Source organism: Stylophora pistillata, chromosome 6, assembly GCF_964205215.1.
Source record: "Stylophora pistillata chromosome 6, jaStyPist1.2, whole genome shotgun sequence".
Lineage (NCBI taxonomy): Eukaryota > Metazoa > Cnidaria > Anthozoa > Scleractinia > Pocilloporidae > Stylophora > Stylophora pistillata.
The window spans coordinates 27,077,491-27,103,005 of NC_142524.1; the positions used below are offsets into that span (position 1 = coordinate 27,077,491).

Below are 25,515 nucleotides of genomic sequence, written 5' to 3' on the forward strand. Positions count from 1 at the left end.
AACACTGAAAACCGCAAATGATCGTCTGCGGAACCATTTCTTCGCAGTGTGCTAAACTTCCTTTTAAATTCATCGTGCGTTTTGAAATAATCAGCATAAAATCTCCTCGTGGTCTGACCGTCATCCCTTTCTAGTGCAAGCCAGCGATAACAACTGAAAAGCCATCTCAGTCCTGTTTGACAATCCAGAGCTAAAATCTCGCTGATAAACCAAGATGAGTCTTCTCCCGAAATGTCATGACCGATCTGGACAAAAAGTATCTCGCCTAATGGCATTTCCTGTCGGAGAAGGAAATTATCAGTGTTCCCTTCAGAAAACAGTCTCCTTTCACATGGGATGTCATAAGTCAATTTTATAACGTCACTGGTACTTTCAGCCCCATGAAGAGTCATGGATACATTGGCGTAAGTGCCACAACTTTTCCATCTGCCAGTTGTTATGGATACCTCGTATATGTATTCACCTTTTTGATGCTCTTCCACGGGAAGAAGAGGACTGTCCTGGAAAAAAGTAGATCGGTTAAAGTTAGCGCCCGTTCACCATTTATTGTTTGGCTGAACATAGTAACTCACAGAGATTATTTTAATTTAAGCTTGTCCTAGCAATTTTTTTACCCGACGTCTTACCTACTCAAAAACGTTATCAATTATAAAATAATTTGGATATATCAACAAAGTTGAAATGGTAAATTGGCCACCGTAATGATTACAAAAGCTGACGTTTCGAGCGTTAGCCCTTCGTCGGAGCGAATAGAGGAATTGTGGGTTGTGTGGGCTTTTAAAGGCAGAAAATGGAGCTACGTTATTGGTGGGTGCATGGCAACGAGAAAAACATGAATAAATTAGTGGAATGAAAAGCGTTCATTGATCCCACTAATTTATTCATGTTTTTCTCGTTGCCATGCACCCACCAATAACGTAGCTCCATTTTCTGCCTTTAAAAGCCCACACAACCCACAATTCCTCTATTCGCTCCGACGAAGGGCTAACGCTCGAAACGTCAGCTTTTGTAATCATTACGGTGGCCAATTTACCATTTCAACTTTGTTGATATATCCAAATTATTTCGTTACTCCCGCCGACGCAGCCCCAAACAGTTTCTTTCGAAACTATCAGCCTTTATTCAATTATAAAATAGCTGCGAAGCAATTCAAAACATGACGTGAATCACAGTAGCGAGAGTTTCGGGAGTTATTCATCACTGAATTTCCAGTTTATTTTTCATTTTCCAAAATGACTGTAATGTAAAGGTTAAATGGTCAATAAAATTAAATTTATGAAAGATTTTATTTGTTAACTTGTTAATTAAGCTTTCTTAGCAAAGAAATGATTCTCGCAGGTGGGATGTGATTAAGGAATCGCGAAGAATTAAGAAAAATCATGCATCGAAGGAAAGCTTCATTTTCTTAAGATTTTTTTCTTTAATTTCTTTAATTGTAACTCAACTGCAAGGATCATTTCTTTGATCGCATCTTGACTGCTGGTCAACTAATTTCATCGCAGTTGTTTGAATTCAGGATGCCTATAGTATCTCTATTGTCATTGAATAATGTTTATTGATTTAACACCAACCTTTGTGACAGCCATTTTATCAGCCCTGCGTGCTTTTACTAAAACAAGAAAGTAAACCAGAAAGGTAGAGCACAATATCATCAAGACAAGAAGGCCATCAGGATCCACGTCGTCAAATGCCCAAAAGAACAGTAGAAAGTCAATGGTATTTGGTGCAACAAGAATGTCTCCCCCAAATGCAGTCAAGTGATTACAGAGACATTTCAGAGATGAATGGCTTGATTTTCGGCTAACCTAAAAATTAATTCATTCATTAATGGCTGTCAATTAGCTGGTCTTATTGTAAATTAATTTTATTCCTGGGGAAAAACAACTGTTCGTTCGAAGTGCTCTTGATTCGGCTTGTGTGGCCTGTATACCCGGCTTCCAAGGGAATTTCTGAAACCGGTTGCGAGCTGTGGTAAAATTTGCTCACAACACAATGACGCCCAATGCATTTTAACTCTGGAGGACATCCACTGGTTAATATTGCTGTCTTGAAAAGGATTAGATTGACATACTGAGTATATGAAGTGACTATTCACTAAAGCTATTTGTTTTATCAAAACATACTAAAAGCTTAAAAGCAATATTTAAGCAACTTCTGTTAAATGATCTGAAATGCAATTTCCTCTTCACTTATTTCATTCTGTCTTTGTATCTTTCTTACCTTGCATCCTTCATTTGTCCATTTTTGTTCCGCTTCGGACCAAAATGCACACCATATTGTCTCAACTTGCAAACTGTAGTTAACTGACTTATCAGAGTCATATTGAGGGACAAAAATCACATGCTCCACTTGAGGAGCAACTGTTGGTGGAGGATCCTTGAACTTAATGCGCTTCTCTTGGGTGGCTGTCGCTGGCAGAAAAGATCTTCTACCTCTAGACCTTGAAAATTTTTTTCGAGATTCACTGTTCTCCAATAGGCCAACGAAATATTCATCTTGATATTTGCCCTCTACGACGATACTAAGATAGCAATTTCCTTCCAATTCACAGTCGGTGCTAGTTGATCTATTCTCTCTGGATAAATGAATCACCTCATCGTAGGAGATCTCTGTTGGCTGTTCGGCGAATTTTACATACACAGTTATAGAAGCTGCTGTTTTGGTTGTAATGGTCAGTTTTATGGTAGTATCGACCTCAAGAACGGTTATCGTATGATATTGCATCCTGCCAGGATTTAAGAAATGATCTGATCGAGTGCTGTTTACGGGATCATAATTTGATATTGGAATATCAATTTCTATATCCGAGGGTAAGTCAGTTGGGTTAAGAAATTTCTCAGTACCATCCTTTAGGACAAGGCTAATAACCTCTGATCTGACTCTACTGCTACTATTATCCGTCGTATATGGATTCAAATTATAGCTCATCATCTGCAAGATAAAGGAAAGGATTTGAAAATAAAATGATGTAATTGAAGATATCTCATTCGTGCAGAGTGATGAAACAATTTGACTCTCCCGCATTCTGGATTCGAACTGCTGCTGTCTGCTCCGATTTCGAGTTACGATGCACATCCACTATTGATTGGTTAATACTGAATACTGCAGCATCTTTCATCGTTATTCAAATCTTTTATAGAAATCATTCCTACCGTCCTGCTGGGATAACCGAAAGATTCTGAACGGTTTCATTCCCATTAGCATGTGAAACATAAATATATATCAAATATAAATATATACCAAATATATACCAAATATAGGAAGTCTGCGTTTCGATTTTTCCGTGTTATAGTGCTCGATACATAAAAGTAGAGCGCGATATATGTCGAGTTAGGAAAATACAAAGACTACGCTTCCATCCCTACAAGCTTGTTTGTGGTCACTCACTCATCAGAGGATTTCAGGGATGAAAAAAGCGTAGTCTTCATATTTACCTAACCCAACATTTATATACCAAATATAGATATAGACCAAGATTGACCCCCAGCCTTTATGATTTATAAACTGAAATAGTCACAAACCTCTACCCCAATCTCGAAGCCGTCTTCAACCCAACCTTTCAACGCTCTACTATCCAGAAGTGGAAATACAAAAGCGGCTTTTCCATCGCTGATTTCTAAAAGGCTCAAGTCATTTGATTCATGTTTGCCAAGCACTGTCGATTGAAGTTCATTTCGAATGGTGGTGTATTCTTCGCCGGGCAACTTTAATGATAGCAGTGTGTTGGTTGTCATTTCAGTCAATTCCCGGAAACGGGCCAAAATCGTCTTTCCCATAGTTATCTAAAATTATGTACAATTTTGTTAGTCCTATCAGTCCTTATCAATACAAAAGGAACTACTCCTGGAGAGGAGGAAGAACAAAGTGATGCATATTTCTAAAACCTAAAGAAAGGGGAGGAGGAAACTCAATGTTCCTCTTTCTTATCTATTAATTATCATATTTGTAAGCTCAGTGGAGTTATGAATTTTCGATTTCCACTGTCTTGGGTAAGGTACAGGCCTTGCTAATGTATTAATTGGCTGTACCGTTTCTATCACTTTTTTTCTAATAGAGCTTGCCTATTCACTGTTATGAAGTTTGATTAGGTGGTATCACTCCATTTGTTGATTATAGAGAATTGGAGGCTGTTTCGGTTTTTTGCTTTGTTCTGCTGGATAAGATTTGTAGTCAAACCCTGCCCAACTTAACTAGAAGAGGAAAGCAAGAGCTCGGCCCTTTAATTCCTTTATCTTATTTTCTAGAATCTTCCTTTTTGATCAGCCTGGCAAGGCTTCTTTATTTGCTAATTCAGCTACATGTCTATGTTCAAAGCCACTTATTCAATATACTGAACTTACTTGAAGAAGGTATGTTTTGTCATCAGCTTCCTCTACGACCATTTTGAGTAAAAAAAAGTGTCTCTGCCTCTTGTATTGCCGTATTTATTTGTTTCATTTCAAAATAAGACTCCATTTTCTCAATTCTTGCCTGCAACTCGTAGTAGTCCACTTCTTCTGCCATCAACATAGATGATTGATTCAACTATAAAATGAAGGAAACGGACATATTTAGGCGGAAAATTGATATTTATATGTCCGTTCGGGAAAAAAAATGTATCGATGTAGTGTTTCGAATGGAACTCAATACAGGATGTATAAAGTTAACAACGATTTAATTAAAAGTGCAACGTAGACTTGTTACATTTGGTCATCGGTGGACGCCTTGATGGCCTTTTGTCTTAGACATCCCAGAATTCCTACCGGATATCCGGTTTCAATAACTTCCGGTCTTTATGAACATGTTGCGTTCGCGAAATTTCTGACAGTGTGGCCAGTTGTAAAACTTTACTGTCTTCTCCGTCTTCTGATCAAGTGCACTGTTACATTCATAGGCCAAAATTGAACAGGCAATCGTGGATGGACAATGTATGGTGCGAATAATAAGAACAAGGAATCTATGGCTTTTCTCTCTATCTTCCCATTCACGCAAATACCTCCTAATAACGAAATTTCCCTTTTTGACCTCGGTAGTAACTGCGATTAAGATCATTAATCAGTCACTTAACACTTTTTAAATAAATACCTTGATAGAAAGTCCTATTGCAGATGCAGCTCCCAATACATTTACAATTGTAACCTTTAACCGAATGATCTCTTCATCTAAAGGTGGAATATAAACAACACTGTACGGCCAAACTCCAAAAGACAACATGTCGAGTTCTCCATTTGCTAACTCCCGCAAGAATTCATAGCTGAGAGGCGAATGCTCATCTTTCCAACCTTGACAGGTAATGTTCCCCCAGATCCTACATCTTTCCTGTCCAACTGTGCACCATGGCATGTTCCTCCTGATGGACTTGTCACTGTGTCAAACTGGTATACGGCCGAGCCAAATGATCCGTCCGGAGACAGAACGTTTACCTTGATTTTGTAGGAAGACCCGGGTAGAAGCATTTTGTTCTTTAATCACAAGGTTTTCCTAATCCACTTTTGAACCCAGGAGATCTTTAAAGTGCATCTGAGGACACCATTGGGGGTGAGAATTGTTTCCATTGTTTTTCAGCAGGCTCCATCCATACTTGAGGGACACAGGACAACGAATTGAATCGAAATCAGTTCTTAGGGAGATACGAGATGACACACTGGCCGGCGAGTCACAATTCATGGTGCACCTGTGCATACAATGTATTTATATAAAATGATCTTCCTGTCCATCGAATCGCTTGTGTTTGTCCCCATTTACCGCGCTAAGATGGCTCGTATTTGCAAGGAAACGATTGTTAATTAATTTTTAAGAAGTAGTACTTTTTTTAAAATACATAACCAAGCCACCGTTTAATTATTGTTTGTGCGGCTTTTTCTGTAACTACGTACAGCTATATCAACATAAATCAATTTAACATTTGTGTCCAAGCTGGAAAGTCATTTATAAGAGAGCGATATAGATTCCCAACCTGATAAATAAATAAATTTATTGGTAGATAGTAGATTATTCTATTTTTCATACTGAGCACTAAGAATTCGAAAGAAGGCTGCTCTAATCTTAGATAGGAAGGATTCCAACACTGCTTCCGTAACCATTAACTATTTTGTATCTACATACAATACTTACAAAATACGAATGACGAGTACGTCTCCATCGCGAACATGAACGATCTGTATGCCACTTGCTACCCGGACATCTTTGCTTACCATCACAACCACGTAGTATGTTTGATTGCCAGTGAGTTTTTCGTTATCTAAAGTCACTTTGACTCTTTCTCTGCCCTGAAGAAAGACATCATCTGGCAACTGAAAGAGGGTTCTTCCTGCAGCTGCACTTACAAGTGTGTCGTATCTGCTCTCCGATCCTCGAAAAGTGACGTTAGACACTGGAGTATAACTTCTGGAGACGTTAGATTGCGTTATTATTAAACAAAACCAATCATATTTCATTCCCGAAAAACTTCCAGCACTCAGGTTGGGGTCGTACGAAGAACTGGCATTCACGGTAATTAGTTTATTTATAAATCGAACGACCTCAGTTCCTCCCGCAATGGAGACTTCCAAAGCCGCATTGAGAACCTCGATAAAAGCAAAATCTAGAGCAGTTAATTCAGATCCCGGTACTTCTCGCAGCTGAAATTTTACCATTTTAAGTCCCGTCGAGAGCAGGTTTGGTCTTATGTTCAGTTCAAGAGTGTCGGGCATGAACACTTCTGCCTGATCAGAAATGCTGAAAGGTGATAGTGAAAGTTTTCTTATCTTCCAAGAGAACGAGGCCTGTTGCGGAAGAAAGTTTTCCTTTTTTAAAGATGCAACCAATGTTCTTGTTTGGTCTCGTCTAAACTTCATTGGTCTGCTTGGCTGTGTATTAACATCATGAATTAAAACCTCTATTGAATCATAAATATTTCTTCGATCGCCTAAAAACGGGAAATTAGAAAATATGATTCGAACTTCAAATTTCCTTCGAGTCCTCTATTAGTTTACACCAAGAAGCCGCTGAGACGCAATTTAAAGTAAAGGGAAACACTCTATGTCACAACTGACTCATCGATTAAATGATTTTTTTTATGTTATTTACAAATAGACTACTTTCTCTAATGTATAACTTTCTGTCTGTCTTCTGCGGGGATCAACTTCTAGATCTTCAGGGTAAACGTATTTACACCAGCATTCATGAACGTTATGTCTCGATGCATTCAGAATGTTCTGGGCAAGCCGCAATGACATACAAACAATTTAATAAAATTTTGTGGAACATTGGGAAGACAATGAGAGATTTTGACAGCAGATGTACACCAGTAAATGAAAAGAGGGAAACTGTAGTCGAAGAAATGTGTTCGGTTATCTCAGAGTTTCTTTGGATCGACAAAAAGGTACCGTGAAACAATTTGTTTGAAAGATTCAACCAGACTGTCAAAGCTCAACAAAGGAGGACTGCATATTAGGCAAACTAAGAGCATAAACCAATAGCAGATCGAGATTTGTTTAGTCTGTGACAAAACGAAGTAAACATCGGACATCTCTTATGGGAGATAAGAATCTTAAAATAATTTTTGGCGAGAATAATGAAATATAACTTTTGTACCTTCGCACCACGTTCCATTTCCTACGTATCCAAATTGACAGACAAGTATAGGATCCGACCTCGTTATGACAAACACCGTATTTATTGCAGTCATGGTTTCTGCTTGCACATTCGTCCAGATCTGCCTATAGAAATCAAAATTTTCACTTATTAAATATGCGGTATTGTCCTCAACATGGACAAAGGACAATCGAAAGTATCATTGGTTAATTTGATTTAGACAGCGGCAAAAGCAACAGAGAAAGATCTATTACCATATACTTAGAAGAGCATTCCATCAGCAACTAAAACGTTGTTGCAGGTGCTGGAAAGACCTAAAAGGACTTTTTGGGTAGCATTGAAAAATCACTCGCTTGTGTAAGCAGGAGACTGTTTATTTCACGGTTTAAACGTCATCAAGAGTATTTAGTAACCGATACAGTGGTGAACTGGGACTGAGCCAATTCAAGTTACGAAGTACAAGAGCGATACACACATAAACGGTCATGTGTCTTAGAACTAGTTACCAGTCTTGCTACAATGTTTGGGTCTACATTGCAACTAATCCACTGGTTGTGATTAAGAAAGCTAGTAAAGAATAGCTTTACAATTACCAAATTTGGAAATAGTTAAGGCATGAACAGAGTTCCATTACTTTGCGAAGGCAAAAGAAAAAGATCTATTCCCATATGTTAAGGAGAACAAGCAGTAGAACAACTTATGGTTCAAATATTGGCTGGTATCGAGAAGCAGTTTGCATTTGTAAATATGAAACTGTTTCTTTACGTGAGAGTAATACGCACACATGGTCAGGTTTTCTTAGATCTAGGTACTAGTCTTTCTGCAGTGTTTGGCACACATCAATAATCTAGCTGCGGGAGAAAGCCAGTCAGGAATAGCATTATAATGATCGAGTTTGGAAATAGTTAAGGCATGAACTATCCTTTCACAATCCGGTTGCGACAGAAATCAGTGAATTCTACTTATGTTCGTAAATGTCTTGTTTATTCATTCATTTATTCATCAATTTGCTTTTTTGGCTTGATTCCTAGTTTCTGTTAATTAATTGAAGATTGAAGTAAGACGAAAGGCTTGAGAAAAACTTTATAAGGGTCAAATGAAAAAAAGCAAAAAAACTTCTTTGGAATTTTCTTAGACAATAAGCAGAATTCATTTTGCTGAAATACACTCACTCTTGCACGGATTTCCGTCAAAACGATGTTGACAGCACTGTGTGAAACCATCAGTAACGTGGCATGCATCATTTTCGTCTGTGAAAAACATTTGGACAAATCTCATCAATTAATTTTGTGAAATTTTGCTGAAGAGACATAAAGCCAAGAGGATAGTCCCTGGTATATATTGAGTTGTTGTCTTTAGATTTTTTTTCAAAGATTTAATTTACTGCGACTAAATTGTAATTTTATAATGGCACACTTTGCAGTTTATGAGCTCGCGAAGAAAAAACAAAACAAAACAAGACTTACCTTTGACACCACAATAACGAGCCTGAGAGTTATCCGGCTTTTGCAACTTATGAACATAGTATCCCAAGCATTTCATTATATGAACTGGATACGAAATATAGCAGCAGTTTTGGTTCCAGTGAAAACATACAGTTGTCGATACTTTTTGGTAAGTTCCTATGGGATAGCTTCCATTCATGATCCAGCCGGCCATGTGGGCACTGCAACTTCAGTGCGGAATGCAGTATGTCGCCATCATTACACCAGCGTCCCCGGTAAAACGGTACCATTGGCCATTTGTAAGCGTATCACTATCACAGCCCAGAGGTCTGGTTTACATTACTCCAATATCTGTAGGCCTCGTTTAGCTCCCTATACACAAAAGGATGGTATTCAGGCTTGTAATCTGAGAGGGAAAAGTTTAAATTGCATGAGTTACATCGATGTAAACCAAATGTCAAACACTTGGGAGCTTTTCTTTGAAAGTATATAGCTGCGGAGTTTCGAGAAAGGTTGTCGGAAAAAAAGGACAAAGTGCGCACGACAATATCGAAAGGTAATCTGAATATCCGATAATCAATGATAAGTCAAATAAGCAAATAAATTCATCAAACCCGCGTCTTTCTTACAGTAACATTTTCTCAGATTTCCCTGAAGTCCTAAACTCAAAGAACCATGAGCTGAAGGCTATCCACAACACCTTTCGGGGTTGTTGTGTTTACTTTTACGCTTTACGCTCGAAACAGCTGTGTAGCATTTTAAAATTAATTCATCATATTTGCTGAGTATTAACTCGCCTTTAAAGATTCCATAAACCTCTACTCTCAGACAGTCCCACCCAATATGCCCCGTTGGATAGAAGCGGATGTATCTTGCAACCATTGGTATTGGCAGCTTGTGACGGTCCACACCCTTTCCTTCTCTGTGGAATTCCTGGAAAGATGAGGAAAACACCGCGCGTATTTCAATGTGACCTAAGCAGTTTCTCGACTAGGAAACATATTGAAGTATTACGAATGGAGAATGAGACATGTTTCTGTGTTTGGTTGAATGACTGTAATTTGTATCATTGTCAGGATTCAATTTACAAACACCTTAGTAATTTAAAAGTTAGAATGACGATGGAAAATTTAGTGTATGGTCCTGCAGTTTGTTATAGTACACGAGTTACTCGCAGAAACGAGAATATTAAGCTTGTTTGAGGAGTGATTATAATTCTCAGTCGATTATTCATCGTTTGACTAGTAGATTGTTTCCCATTTTAACCGATCTGTTTATCTCCCACTTGTGTAGATCTCTCGTGACTTCCCAACGCCAGTCGTCTAATCTGGATAAACAGGTAGGGGGTTTTTCTGAAAAGTCAATATCCACAGTTTTTACAGTGCCCGACTAGGACATTCAGAGCCATAGCAAATCCAAAGAAACTAATTAAAAGTAATCGGCGAGTGGACCGGGCACAGGGTTTTTACTTCTGTCACTCAATTGGAAACTAGTCAAATGCTCACAACAATTACCACTTCCTTGCCATTCCTATTCTGATACGTTTGCCATGTTCCTTCATCACTAGAATAACGCAGCTTAAATTCTTTCGTATAACTTGAGCCTCCTTGGGTAGCAACAGCACCCACGTAAAACTCTTTACCAAGGTCAGCCTGGAGCCAGACGCTTTCACTGTTGTTCCCTGAACACCATCCAAAGCCTGCCTCGCTAAAAGGTCGCCCGTATTTGGCAGCGTATCTTATGTCTTTCTCCCAAAATGATGAAGCTGTCATCCGACTTTCAGGGATAATTGTGGAACTTGCAGCACCAATAGGTTTATAAAAACACTCGTCGAGGATTTCTGTGCCAAATTGATAAATCAGTTCAGATTTTTTAAATCTTTCAAGATATTACTTAAATGTATTTTTTTAAGGTAATTTAATCAAGTCAGGCTGCTCTCTTGTCTTGTAAACATTCTTTTCTTAACAACTTAAACTTTTACATATTCGTAGTTCAACATCTTTGCTCACATTCGAACCATTTAATACACAGAAGGAAGGAACTCAAAATTTCAGTAAGGAAACAAGCAGCCGTTTATGAACCTTTGCTGCTAGAAGTCATTATCTCATTAGCATTCTCGAAAGGTAACATTTAGCCGCACTTAGCCTGTTTTTCACGCCACACGGTCCTTTCACTGTTCAATTATTTCGTCTAGCTGGGTCTGCGCTCTGAATCTAGTGAAGAAGGTGCTAATTATGTTTATGCTGGAATCACTCTTTCAGACAGTTATGTGACATATGAAGAAGTATAGTTTTTCCATCTCTGTTTCTTATTTATTGAATAAGAAACAGGTGGTTTGTAAACATAATACTGGCCGCAGTTCCGAATTGAAATTTCGTACTTGTCAATCTGACAATTGTCATCCTCATGACGAAAGCAGAGCGTTCGATCTACAACCCCATCACTAACACTAGGATGGCCTCCTTCAATCCAGCCAGGATTACTTGCTCCGCACTGGTGTACCTGTGGTGGGTTATTAGGAATGGCAGTTCCTCCACTCCCTATAAATCGAATCTACCGTTCAGGAGTAAAATTTTCTTTGTTACACCCTGCCTCAGCACTACTCGAATTGAAGGAGACAGAGCGGTTGGGCTCGTTTATTGTGTCATAATCGTAGCGTTTTGCGATAAATAAAGACAACCGCCTTTCATTAACCGCACTAACTAATCTTAATATTTCAACGATAACAATAACGCGAAATAAGCAGTGCTAATCAAGCCTGTTTCACATGAATGCTGTATTTCTAGCTCACAACGAGGAGATGGTGCATTTGATTGCCTTTACCAAGGTTACAGACGGAGTGGCTTCTTCCAGAAGGTTGCGCTGCTGGGGTTAGTTTTTAGATAGTTAGCGCGCATTGGATGAACAACTTACTTGTTTTCGTTTGAGATATCTAGACGACACGGGTTCTCAGGAAAAGACTTCTCCAGAAAATGAAGCATAAAAGATTCCTTAAGTTTGACGCTGGGTGTACAAATCTTTCCACCCGACATGATGAAACAAGGAAAAGACATCAGCAACACAGCGTGAAGCATTCATGCCGTCTCTTTATTTCGCTTTGTGATGGGTGTAGAAAAATTTAACTCACCCAGGCTGCCAATCAATGCTTGATCAAATCGCACACTGGAGACTACAATTATTCCAGCCATAACCAGGTGGTCTCCTTTGTTGTTGTTGTTGTTGTTGTTTTTTAAGAGATCCTAGGATATAACGCTTTTTTTTCTGTCACCGGTAGATGTAATTGTGTTGTGTTCGGAAGCGAAACGGGAAATCCAAACAAACACTTTAATTCCAACAAGGTGAACTGTAGACTCACGGTAAACGACAACGACCATTAAACAAAACTGCTACTCGATAAACTAAAAACTTTTCAACTCCCTCTAAAAAAATCGAGCACGTCAAAATTAAAAGGTCCGCGTGATTTGCTTACGATATTATTAGCCTACGTAGTCCCAAAGCACGCGCACGCGAGTCGCACGCGCACGCGAGTCGCACGCGCACAAGTTCATTAAGGTCTTCTTAACATTCCCCCTCCCCACACTGGGAGGTAGTCCTAGTGTGTTTCCAACTAAGCAATTAACAGTTAATTCCAAGCGGAACCAGTTTGTTAATCGGTCTCATGACAGTCTTGACACCACAAGCAACTTTAGTTACACGGTTGTGGCCATATCGTCCCGGATACACTTAAAAAATCCGTCTTAATGGCCAACGTCCTCTTGGGGTATCGGGCTGGATTACAAGGACCACATCCTCAACTTTTAGGTCTCGGCTTTCTGAAGTCCACTTTGGTCGACTATTAAGGGCTGGAACAACTTCCTTGAGCCATCTCCTCCACAGTCGTGAAATAATGTCTTGAAACTTTCGCCATCGTTGACGCGGATGCAAAGTAGTGGTTTCAACGGCCTCAGCAGCGAACTGTCCTCCCATTTGGCCGTGCAAGAAATGGTTAGTTGTCAATGGGACATCGTCTCGTGGATCTGAACTCTGATAAGTCAACGGACGGGAATTAAGAAGGGACTCCACCCCTGCAAACACGGTGATTAACTCCTCGTCGTTCACGTCCCGTTCTCCAACAACGGCTTATGTGGCTTTCTTAGCAGCTTTCACCATTATTTCATGGGCTCCTCCAAAATGTGGGGCAGCTGGTGGATTGAATCTCCATTTCACTCCAAGTTTCTGTCGTGGTTTTCCGCGTCCTTGAACAGTATAGAAAGGACCTGCAAAATCTACCGGTGTTTGGGCGAATGGTCTGAAACTGAAACGGAGCATCATTTGCGGGAGTGGGGCCATAATCTGACAAGCTGGCTTGTTTCGTCTTCTCTTACATTCGTTACATTCACGATCCCACTCGCGATTCTCCTCGCGTGCGGCGATAATCCAAAATCTCTCACTCAACTGGCAAAGAGTGAAGTTTACTCCAGCAGCATGATTTCCTCTCGTGATAGTGCTTCACAATACGTTTCGTCACCCAGTGTCCACGAGGTAGAATGATTGGAAATCTGCTATCATATGGAAGAAAACCTGCAAACTTTAATTGGCCATCACTGCGGATAACTCCATCGTCGTCGATGCACGGGTTAAGCTTTATCAACTGGCTTTTCTTTGGTATCAGCTTCCCTGAGCTCAAAGCTTTGTACTCGTCACAGAAGGCGTTGCATTGTGCCAAGCGCACTATTTCTCCTTCAGCATCCTTTAATTCTTCGGGAAACAGTTCCATACTTTCATTCGTATTGTCTCTGTTGCCCATGTTTTGTAGTACTCTTCTCACTCTCGCGTGTACTCGAACCAAACGTGTCCAACTGGAAAACCGTTTCGGATCTAGTCTCCATTCTTTTAACGTGTTGCTCTGTTTCGGTGCGGTTCCTTTCTGAAGATTACACGTCATAAGGGTTGCATAGGCATTCATGTCTTCTTTCCTTTTCGAGTTTCTCATCTCTGGCATTTCACCAGGTCTGTCGGGGACTTTCATCTTTGACCACTTACTGAAATCATCTGTCAGCCAGTCAGGACCATTCCACCACAAAGACCATTTGGCTAATTCTGAAGGCGTGACCCCTCTTGTACATAAATCGGCTGGATTCTCTTCGGTAGAATCATGCTGCCCCTGCGACGGCTCAGTGAACATCTGTATTTCACCAATTTGGTAAGCTACGAACGATCGGAAGTCCTTGCCGCGTCCTCTAATCCACCATAAAACATCTGTACTGTCAGAGTAAAACGTCACGCTCTGCATTGGTACTTATAAGGCCGTCAGTAACGACTGTGTTAAGCGCAAGCCCAAAATCGCACCCAGGAGTTCCAGTCTGGGTACTTTCAATGGGTTCAGTGGTGCCACTTTGCTCTTTGCTGCTACCAGGCGACTGGTTACAGTATCTTTATCGTATCCACAGCGGATATAGACTGCTGCACCATAAGCTTGTTAAGAGGCATCGACAAAAGTCACAATGTGCTTCGACTTAACGGGCTCTGGACTTCGCAGACACCGAGGAATCGTCACCTCGTGCAGACTTTTCAATTCAAGTTTGCCGTCGTGGTGAAAACGTGAGTTGATCTTGTTTGTTTTATTTAATATACTGTCAATTTTGTCACTTGTATTAAAGTGATTGCATTATCACATTTCGCACAAATCATCACACGATGTCTCGGCCAACTCAAGAGACCTTGCGTTTTCTCTTTAGGTTAAAATGCCCGAGGCAACACAGTGAAATCCAAATCGTCGAGGTAAGTTTTGGGCACCTACGCCTACAGTACTTGAATTCTTAACATAAAAGGGAATTTTTGCTTCCTGCCATTCCTTTATCAATTCGTAGATGCACCTCGCAAACGTACACCTCAGATCTATGGAGATTTTCATTTGGAAAATTAGGGATTTTAGACGAAAATATTTCATACAAAACCAAGAACTCTTCATCGCTAATAAGATTAGCGTCGTAGTAAAGGACGAGCAGGTGGCGGAATTCTTTAAACGTAACCAAGCTACGACGAAAAAGCCTCAATTTATAAAGCGAAATACGACGAACTTCGCCGAAGTCGCAAAGGCCGGCCGTCATCAGAATCTTAACAACTTCAATTATGGCGCGAAAACGGAAACCTCTGATCCAGTTTACCTAGGTGTCACGTCGCCGTCGCCCCGAAAACGTCTGTATCATGAGCTCCCTAAACACGATCTCTGTGGCGCGTTCTTCTGATGGAATCGCTTCAATAACTTTCGGTGAATTAGAGATCCATTTCCTGGCTTCCATGCCAGGCGACTCCCCATAATGCCTTCAATTGACGGTATATCTCCACTCATATAAGTTGACTTAAGGACGGTCTCAGCGGCAAGGGAAAAACGGTCTTGGTTTTTCGAGCGTTTTCCTGCGCGACGAGCTGCGACTCCATTAGGGCTGAATTCTTTCCAAAAACTACACGGTTAAACTCCAATACATCTGGCTCTCGGTTAGGGTCAAGATCTTTCCACAACAGTCGGAAGTGAGATCGGTCCTGCTCCTCAATCTCTATCTGGAGGTACATTTCTTTTATGTCGCAGGCGAGCCAACAGGGTTTCGATGGAAACGGACGAGGACTTTGAAAAGATTTTGCAGTAATTTCGACCCAGGATGAATCGTGTCATTTGAGGAAGCACCATTACATTTAGCGGCACAGTCAAATACGGTTCGTACTTTTGTTGTCGATTTCTCCATTCTCACGACCGGAAAATGCGGCAAATACCATACGTTAGCTGGCAGCTGTTCGTTTGAGGGAACCTTTCGTAAATATCCTTTACCAACATAGGCCTGGATGGTTGCTTGATATTCTTCGGCGACACGGCTGTTCTTCTTCAAATTTCAAAAAGATCGGGTTTGTTTTCTTTCCAAGGAAAGGCTACACGATAACTTCCATTTTTGTGCTCTAGGGAATCTTTCGCTTTGCTTAAAGCTAGTCTTTCTTCTTCGGTGAGTACGAGTCTGTCATCGCGGTCTGCGTCAGACTTCTCAATTTCCCAGAATCTCTTTAAGCTGTTGTCGACATCACAACGGGACTCTCTTCTCTCGCTCCAAATTGGCTCTCTAGTGAACAAGCAAAGAATAACGTGGGATCGTGTCCTCGCGGTTTCGCTTTCGTCAGGCGCACCTATACAACTCCACCCAAGTGGTCCGAGGCAGGCGATAGGTTTTCACCAAGATTTCCTCGGAGATCAACATGTGAATAACGGAGTTTAGTGTTATCAATGCCAATCAAAAGATCGACAAGTCCATCATTTGCTGGCTTGGGAAAACTGCACTGGGTCAGGTGAGGCCATTTATCCTGATTTATCCTTTCTTCCTTTCGCGATCTTCCAGCGGTCATCCACTCCTCTGTCCTAGGACTCCTTGTAATACCACACCCCGTGATCGAAACTGTGACAGAGAGAACATGGAAGCTTCACACTAGGCGGCTCTTTCCCCATCGCAACAGTATGTAAATTTCACATCCAGCTCTGACCCTGGCACCTCGGTACTCTCGGAAATCTGGCGCGCTCGACAGGTTTCGACTCAATCCCGTCCACCATTTCCACCGCTTCTATTCGGAATCTCACTTCGTTTTTCAACCAGTCTCTGAAAGCTTTGACTGATCTTTGTCTGGCGCGTTCGTTTAACCAGCGACTGTAATTCTCTAGCTGACGACTCAGGCAACTTTTTTACCAGCAGGCTGTGAAGAGTTACATCTCATAACTCACCGTCTCTTCCTTCGGCCTGTGACTTTACCACTGTAATTCTAACAAGGTCAGAAAACTTCTCCAGCGCGTGGATATCGTTGCTTCTTATTAACGGCGCCTATTCTAGTTGATCCAAGTAGGCTCGCAGAAGCCGGCGCGTACCTCCATACTTCGTCCTTAATATTTCTTTTGCCTCCTCGTATTCGGGGGCGGTGATTCCAAGACCACGGATGGCTTCCAAAGCGTTCCCTGTAAGGCATTGTCGTAATTTTGCCATTTTCAAATGTACTGGCTCCATTGACTCGTCTACGAGACTTGTAAAAAGGGCCCAAAAATCTTCAAACTTTCTCATGTCACCATTGAACGTGGGAACTGTTAACGGCTTCAAATATCGGTTCCGGATGTCGTGGCTTCCGTGACTTTCGTTAAGCTGATCTTCTCGGGCCGATTGCTCCTAGCGATCCGCTGTGTTCTCGCTTAATGGCCAGTTCATATTTTCGGTTTTGGACGCGCGGACTCTAATCGCATTTTGACCCGCTTCAACCGTTTTTTGTACTTCTCTTTCGATCGTTTCGGACTCTTCAAACGCTTCTTTTTTTGCAGCTTCTTCTTCGAATTCCACATAGAATGCGGCTACTTCCTCTAAAATCTCTTGTACGTCCTTTAGCGCTGCCCACAGCTGTTCAATCGCACTTTCTATGTCCGTTATTTCTGAATCTCTTAAGCATACTTTTCCAACTCATGTCTGCGTTTTGTCAATTTCGTCTTAGATTTACGTTTTCTTTTCTTAATCTCTATCAACAGAACGTTCTTTTGCTTCTGTTTGTCGACTCCACTCGGTCCAGTTTTGTCGTTTTTCACTGTAACTTCAACAACTTCGCAACTCTAGGATTCAGCGGAAGCCATAGCACTCAACTCGCAAACGAAATCTCAAAAAAAATACAGTTCATACCTTGCTCCCATCGTGGTCGCCAAAAATGTTTCGAAGCGAAACGGGAAATCCAAACAAACACTTTAATTCCAACACGATAAACTATAGACTCACGGTAAACGACAACGACCATTAAACAAAACTGCTACTCGATAAACTGAAAACTCTTCAACTCCCTCTAAAAAATCGCACAAAATTAAAAGGTCGACGTTCGCGTGATTTACTTACGATATTATTAGCCTACGTAGTCCCAAAGCACGCGCACAAGTTCATTAACGTCTTCTTAACATGTTGGTTTTGGTTTTATATGAATACCGGAAGAAACTCTTCCTTACCCGGTGGCCAATAATAGCTCCCAGGTCGGCCATGATGACATAAGAATGTCGTCGGCAAATACAGGAAAATCTGTGACAAATAATCCACATTAGTTGAAATGTAATAACGAGAATTTACAATCGAGCGCTAGCGATTTTTTAGAGTAGGTAGTTTGCGACCAGGAGTAATATTTGCCAAATATTAGAAATGATCGGATCGTGTAGTCTGACCACTCTTGTGAGGGTAGTTATGACAGCGTCTGTTGTTAGAGACAGGATCTGACGTATGGGCCACCTGAACTGAATCATCAACAAAGTCGAGTGAAGACTTATTTTTCAGTCTTATACTCACAGGTATGGGGATCGCACCTGGTTTTAAATGGGACTATATATGGAGAATATATTACCAACAGCACAAAGTACTTGCAACGATTGACTTCGAAAGCGAATTAACTAAATTATAAAATATGTCTTTAAAGAGAAATCCAGAATTAATGACGGGTTTTGAGCGTACGAGTCTCACAGAAAATGCTAGTTACAGAAAAACTGACCAAAAAAAAAAAAAACCAACATCTTTCTTGACGCCCACGGTGACTTCTCAGTTTGTGGAAAAGTTGTCTCTGTCACCGACAATAGTCCTTTTATGACAAATCCCACCAAAGCGATCACACTTTACGATCGGTAATATCCTATTCTTATATTCTTCTCTTAGAACTATCTAAACATATGGATATTAATCGAATAAACTAAAAAAAATTAGAAGACATATCATATTTCAAGTCGACTTACATTATACTTGTATGAGTTAATATGTTGAAATAAATTGATCACACCTTCTTTTGGGATGAGGGCTTTTGTTTCTTTCCTTTAAAAATGTTTCTTTATAAATGTCTCTTTTGTAGTGTATTCATTAGTGTTCAAGGATCACAACTGTTCTCAATTCGTCATTAGTTTTAAAAGTTTTAAGCTAAATCCAGTGTCTTTCAAATACCTACCTGTACAATATTGTTCGTTCTTGCGATCCAATACTCTACATAAGTCAATCAAATCGGAAAAAGCTGCCTAAATCAATCCAGAAAATCGTATGTAATAGCTTTCAGCAAACATCAAGTACTACTTACTATAATATTGATGGACGAAAAGATTCTCGGCTGTTTCGAGAACATCGCGGAAAAGGAAAGGGAAAGAATAGTGGGTTTGTAAAAATATTTTTGTTGTATCAACTGCGTATTGAAACCACCCTTTAAATAAAAGCTATAACTTATCTAGAGTTTTCATCTTTAAAATTGCAACCTTCTTTCACACTGCGTGTTAATTACCCTCAGGAAAATCAATCATTGCTTGGATAGAATTACAAAGAAGATCTTTCTGGTTGAGCCCCTGAAATATGTGCACGGTCCTTGATAATTTTGAATTCATTTTGTCTAAATAGGTCTATAAAGATATTAGAGTACTCTTAGAGGCAGGTGTCACCATCTTGACATGAAAATAACTTGATCAAAGAAAGTTTTTAGCTCATAACTCGATTTGCCTTATTTAGTAATTTCTTTTCTTAGTTTCGAATTGTGACAGCGTCTCATGAATAATCTCTTCGCGAGCCGTGGTGTGCACGGATCAGGACAATTACTAAATGCCTTAATTAGCAGGAAAAAAAATCAGTAATCTTGGTACTGAAGAGATTGGATTTCAAGTTCAAACGACTTGCACCATTTTCATTTAAATCAAACATCATACGTCGAGCCATTAAATTTTTTTCCTTAGTCACTTGGAAATGCGTCAACTACTTAAAAAAGTGTAGTTGACTAAACGGCTTAATTTTTTTTTTAATCACTTGCAGTTTAAGTTATGTCTATTTAGTTTGCTCCTTTCCGATATAACAGCGTTTCCAGTTTGTAAATCTTTTCAGCACCTTATTTACACAATTAATACTTCGAGATCATAAATATTTTTGTGATAAGTCCTGATTTTTTGACAAATCCTTGTTTTAGCTCTTAGAAATTGCTAGCTTCAGTTGAATTCACTATTAACAACTCTTCATCAATTACGAAACGAAGGTAAATTGACAGTAGGGCCGTGCCAACTCCGGTGATGTGTGATTCGCATCCATCTGCAAAAAAACCAACACGGTAACGATTAACATTTCATTTCTCCTTACAATTTTTTATGCAGTACCTTGCAAACAAACAATGACAAAAGACTAACTTATCAGCTAGAGTTGTTGCATTGTCACAACATTACATTTTCTTGATTAACTCTTTGGCTCCTAAGATTGGCTAGTATCTTTCTTCTCCATTTTCTCCATACATTAGCATCCCTGAGTCAAACATTTAGGTAACGAGAATAAAGGACTGAAATGATCAATAACTAGAAGAGAGGTCTAGATTGTTAAACGACTCTCGCTGTCTGCACAATATATCTTTTTTTCTTTAGTTTTAGCTCTATCTGTAATTTGAAAAAGTTTTGATAAGAAGCAATGTGCGAATTTTTAATCTTTAACACCCAAAAAAGGTATGAAAAGCAGAAAAATTTTGGCAACTTTTAGACACTTATCGGCAACTTTTTTGGGATTCATCGGCAAAGTACTTGCAACGATTGACTTCGAAAGCGAATTAACTAAATTATAAAATATGTCTTTAAAGAGAAATCCAGAATTAATGACGGGTTTTAAGCGTACGAGTCTCACAGAAAATGCTAGTTACTGACCAAAAAAAAAAAAAAAACCAACATCTTTCTTGACGCCCACGGTGACTTCTCAGTTTGTGGAAAAGTTGTCTCTGTCACCGAGTTAGTAATTAAAGATTCAGATTCTCAGAGGATATGATGAAGCATTTCTGGCTTTAAACCTTCTTGATTTCTCTAATTTCAACCTCAGAGGTTGTCTTGCTCCGCTTACTGAGCGTTTTCGCTTCTTTCCCGGCATGATGTGTGTAAGTCTTGATTATTCAAATTTGGATGAACATGACTTTCGTGGTTTAGTGGATAGTTTGGAATTCAATCCTTGTCTGAGTCATCTCTCGCTACGTGGTAATCCACTGGGTGATAAGGTCAAGATGAAATCTGTCGTGAAACAAGTACTGCCTCAGGTTGAACTTTTTTATTGACAACATCAGGTTCTCACACCAAGTGAAGGGATTAGATATGCGCACTAACGGAACCAATGATTGTATTCAGTGTCACGATACGTAAGCTGCTTGTCACCGTACCACGCAAAGATTGCTTCAGATTAGAACTTGAACACTCTTCAATGAAAGACAAAATGTTTGTCGATGAAGTAACTCGTGTAATTAGTTTGAGTTCTATGTACGTTTTTTAGGTAAGAAACCCACGAACTCGTCAGCTTTCATCTTTAGCTATCATCTTGTCGAAGGAAATGGTTTTGATCTTAAAGAATGAAGTGCTACAAGAGAATGTTTCATTGATTTAAGACGCCCTTCTGCCATTGTATATTTTCTGTGAGCTGACGAAAACGTTATTCGGGTCAAGAACAGATCGAGTAGTGGAGGGATTCTCCATTGTTACTCCACTTTTGACTTAAAACCTTACTCAGGTTGTAGATCTGTTCTGGTAACAGAGGGAATTTTTTAGTAGTCTTATAGTGACAAGTTGTATCTAGTGCCTCGGATGGTTTTGGTAATTGAACATGTTTTCGTTAACAGTTGACCGACACTGAGCTTAAAGCTTCCAATCAAGGTGGCCTCTACCTTGAGTCTGTTGGTTTTCTCGCCAGCCGGATTACAATATTACTGTAACAAAAATGCAACTTGGAAGTCGAATAAATTTAATAGAACGATGATGTTCAGTTTAAGCGATCAAGTTCATGTGTTTGTAATCATTGTTCGTGACAATTTTGTGGCATATTTTACGACAAAAAAAATTTCAATCGACTCTCGGAAAAATCCTTAAAACAATTGCGAATGGTTTCCTTTTAACTAGAAGTTCCTTTCTTGTCAACTGATAAACAAAACCAACTTTATCCAGCGGACTTGTCTTTATGAAAAAGACCACTTTTTTCATCACGTATCACAGCGGTTAAAATCTCAATTGAAGTACAAATTTTCGGAGCTAAAGAAACTCGAATGAAAGGTAAATATTTACAACAGTACTGAATGAAAACTGTTGGCAATGTATGCGTCATGAAGTCCGCCATCGGATCAAACAGAGTTGTTTATAGCACCACAAGCTTTGTGGTGCGATAGACTTAGCCCAATATGCACTGGGTTTAAACAATTTTTTTTGTTTTAGATCTGTGGATAACCCCAGGTAGATAGGGGAACAAATTCCTGTGTTTGAAAATATCAAAAGACGAGAAGTCAGAATTTTTAGATGGGCTACTGTATTACCTGCCTGGGGAAAGGTCTACGAAAAGCTACTCAATGAGCAAGTAACTGAATATGTAGACCCAAAACTTATGGTTAGCCACCACCTTGTAGCCTACAAAAAGAACAACGGATAGGACAGTAAGATTTTACGGTTCGTAGGCAACTGGAAAAAGGAGCCGGGTTGTAGAAGAGTGGTCTGAGTTTAAAACATCGGACTTGAGCAAGGCAATTGATTCTCTCCCCTCACCTATACTGATTAAGAAATTGGAATCATATGTTCTCCATACATTGCCTAAGGTGCTGACAATTAGAATTTGTCTAAATCAAGACATTTTTGGTAGGCGATCATTTTCTTTCATTCTTGTGATCTTAATGTGTGATTCAGGGGTGATAGTGCAAGGAGCAATTATGTATTTATAAGGCTCAGATAATCTTTATTTATCTACGGTCAATTCATCAGCTATAAATAATAAAACACTTAAAATATATAACGGTATCAACATGCATCAAATGGATAAGATACTATTATGAAAACTAGACTTAAAACCTGAACCAAACTAAAGCTGCTTTCCACAAATGCCGTGCCACAATGTACTTCTTTAATTAAACGCTTAAATAACCCAAGGGACTCTGTCTTATATCACGAGGAAGCTGTTCCATAGGGTGGTGCCACTATAGCTAGAGCTATTCTTATAATGTTTGTGCGCGGCGATGGAATATTAAGCTTATTCTCAGAGTCTCTTAGGTTATACGCAGTTTCTCGCCTTTCAAATTTAGAACGTAAATAGTCTGGAGCTAAGCCGTGCAGAGACTTATAGACCATTGTGGCTCTTTGTATTTGGTGCTGGGAAGCCAGGTTTTTAGCATATGTCTCCGATGCCAGTACTTTGATTTATCTCACGTGCACGTGAGTAGACTTCCCATTTTTTTCCTTCTGTTTTGCTCTTCAGGAAGCTAATACCCCGTTTTAATTCTGATTTTATTCTATTACTGCAAACTCTCTTCTTTTGTTTGTTTTGGTTACAATGAATATGAATTTTAAAAAGTTGTGGCCATCATGTTTTAGTTATTTAGTTCCTTCCACGATGATGTACCGGGGTGAGAGGTGGTTCTGTCAATAGCCACTTCAGGTAGACGCCCAGTAGACCTGTTGCCACTCCTGTAATGTGTCTCTCACATCTACCTTAATACAATAAACACAAAAGAAATTTGGTTAGCAGTTAGTAAGAGAAAGGCAGCGACCTATTAACTAACCCACAAACGATAACCGAGACATGTGAAACTCACCCGGCAAATAGTTGTTTGAGCGATTTCTGATTACTCGTTCAACAGAGTCGCTTGGCTTTAACCTACAAGTAAAGAGTATGGTATACGATAACGCGTCAGAGAAGAAGGTGACAAAGAGATATGAACGGTAAAAACAATTCTTAAGCTTATTTAACCCATTTGCTCCGAATACTGATAGCTTGTGTTAATAGTTAGTAATTAAAGATGTAAAGCACGTTGAGTTCTTTAATACCCGAATCCATCATTAAGATCGCTGTAGTCCTCATGCTCTACATTCCCGTTGCTATCTTCCGTGCCTCGATGTCTGCTTTTGGGACTATCCTTGCTACCGTAGCAACCAGGTGGGAGCTGCCAATCCAAAACAGCTGACAGTCTGTCAAGTGAAAGAAACTGATGATGGTATCCCAAGATCCCACACAAGTAACATTGTTCCATATACAGGTCTTTGTCCTCAGCATTCCTTGACTGGTGCTTTCTCCTGAGGACAAGTTCCCTCCATCTCATTTGTTTATAGATGTTAGCACAAAGTGTTTTAAATATATTTTCGATAGTTCTTTTTCCTTCTTTGTGAGAACTGTAGAGTCTTTGGGTGATATTGGGTAGACAACCTGCCCAAAGATAAAGATCAGCTCTAAGAATTCATATGCCTTTACAAGCATTTGCCTTTTTCTTTTCAAGTGTTTTCACTACTTGTCTATAGTCCAGTGTCTTCTAAGACCATGCTATTTAATTTGTTTTCTTATCAAGAAAGGCAAAATTGCCTTTTCCTAAACCAAATTGTTTGATGACACTTGATTTTTGTGAGCAAGTCGCTGAATAAAAAAAAGCTAAAAAATAATTATAAAAAAAAAATTAAATAACTAGGTTTCATAATACTTACGCAAGGCTGGTGTTCTTTAAGGAAATAATAAATTAGTCATTAACTTGAAACCAACTTAAAATCAGTTGATCGTAATAAAGTGATCATTTATGACCAGTTAAGGGTATAAAAGCTCTCGAAGTAAAAGGAGTAGTTACTTTGCTAGTGGCAGCGCCGAAATAACGTCGAAACAATGTCTAAAAAGTACGGGGGTTATCATTTAAGTCAAATGATAGTCTCGAGTCGCTGAATGTCACGGGAGTCTTTTGCTTGAAAAGGATTGAACCTTTGTTCAGTTCTGCTTCGATTTAAAAGATTTTTGCAATCAGGTACCTTTGATTTCCCCAACCATGAAGAAGAGTGCTTGGTGAGTTGTCATGTAACCTGTTGTGTTCTCACTTCGAACGAAATTCCAGCATTCTTTGGTGATGTTACAAGGTTTCGCACCAGACCTCTGGTATCCAATCAATTCCGAGATACACCGGTCCATAGTGTGCATGTCAAACTGCACATTTACAACGTCTTGTGGTTTTATTTGGGAAAGGCTGGTGTTTAGATTCCGGAACTCTCTCCGGAATTGCCAAGCATGCATAGCTACGAAACAGAGCCTGTAGTAATCTGGGTCCGAAGCTTGTAAGTAGGGCTGTGATTTATTGGAAACAAAGCTCGCTTTGCGGTGTAGACGGGTCAATACTTGGAATGTTTTCTTTGGTATTTGAATACGATTGGTTTCCACCTTGTTTAGTAAGTCCTGAAGAATTTCTTAAAAATAAAGCGCTCGTTTTTAATAAAAGAAAAAAATAAAAGCAACGCCTTGACCATAGCTATTTCAATTATTAATTTAGTGTTCTTTGATGTTGATAATTTAGCACTGACGACTGGAGCTTTCGCCAGTGGTGGAAGCTGAAGTGTAAGCACAATATGCATCTGTTATTTCATCGTGGAATGGATTTGACATGGTCTTTGATTCGCATATGGTCCAGCAAGCACAACATTTGGCCTCCGTGTAGTTGCCTCAAATTTCCCTTGCTGCATTAGGAAAAGTCTGCAGACAAGCACACGCTATTTTATGAAGATGGCAATCATTTT

At 39.7% G+C, this 25,515-nt stretch overlaps 2 protein-coding genes across 2 annotated transcripts; both read right to left on the reverse strand.

Annotated features, from left to right (window-relative positions):
- Positions 1 to 13,425: 13,425 nt before the first annotated feature.
- On the reverse strand, positions 13,426 to 14,271 carry LOC148729204 (uncharacterized). Its single transcript, XM_088725113.1, has one exon. The coding sequence runs from the start codon at positions 14,269 to 14,271 to the stop codon at positions 13,426 to 13,428; it is 846 nt and encodes a 281-aa protein (XP_088581239.1).
- Positions 14,272 to 22,693: 8,422 nt separating this feature from the next.
- LOC148729205 (UPF0764 protein C16orf89 homolog) lies at positions 22,694 to 25,081 on the reverse strand. Its single transcript, XM_088725381.1, has 4 exons — positions 24,760 to 25,081; positions 23,800 to 24,175; positions 23,568 to 23,629; positions 22,694 to 23,463 (listed from the first exon to the last, which is right to left on the reverse strand). The coding sequence occupies exons 1-4, from the start codon at positions 25,016 to 25,018 to the stop codon at positions 23,351 to 23,353; spliced, it is 810 nt and encodes a 269-aa protein (XP_088581507.1). The 5' UTR covers positions 25,019 to 25,081; the 3' UTR covers positions 22,694 to 23,350.
- Between the last annotated feature and the right edge of the window lie 434 nt (positions 25,082 to 25,515).

What these genes read in the sequence shown, in the direction of transcription:
- LOC148729205 (XM_088725381.1), bottom strand. Translation starts at nt 25,018, where the DNA reads ATGCATGCTTGGCAATTCCGGAGAGAGTTCCGGAATCTAAACACCAGC. An exon ending in GATCTTAATGATGGATTCGG is followed by an intron (nt 23,630 to 23,799) that starts GTATTAAAGAAC and finishes CTTTACTTGTAG; the next exon opens with GTTAAAGCCAAGCGACTCTG. An exon ending in CTCAAACAACTATTTGCCGG is followed by an intron (nt 23,464 to 23,567) that starts GTGAGTTTCACA and finishes TATTGTATTAAG; the next exon opens with GTAGATGTGAGAGACACATT.
- LOC148729204 (XM_088725113.1), bottom strand. Translation starts at nt 14,271, where the DNA reads ATGCAGAGCGTGACGTTTTACTCTGACAGTACAGATGTTTTATGGTGG.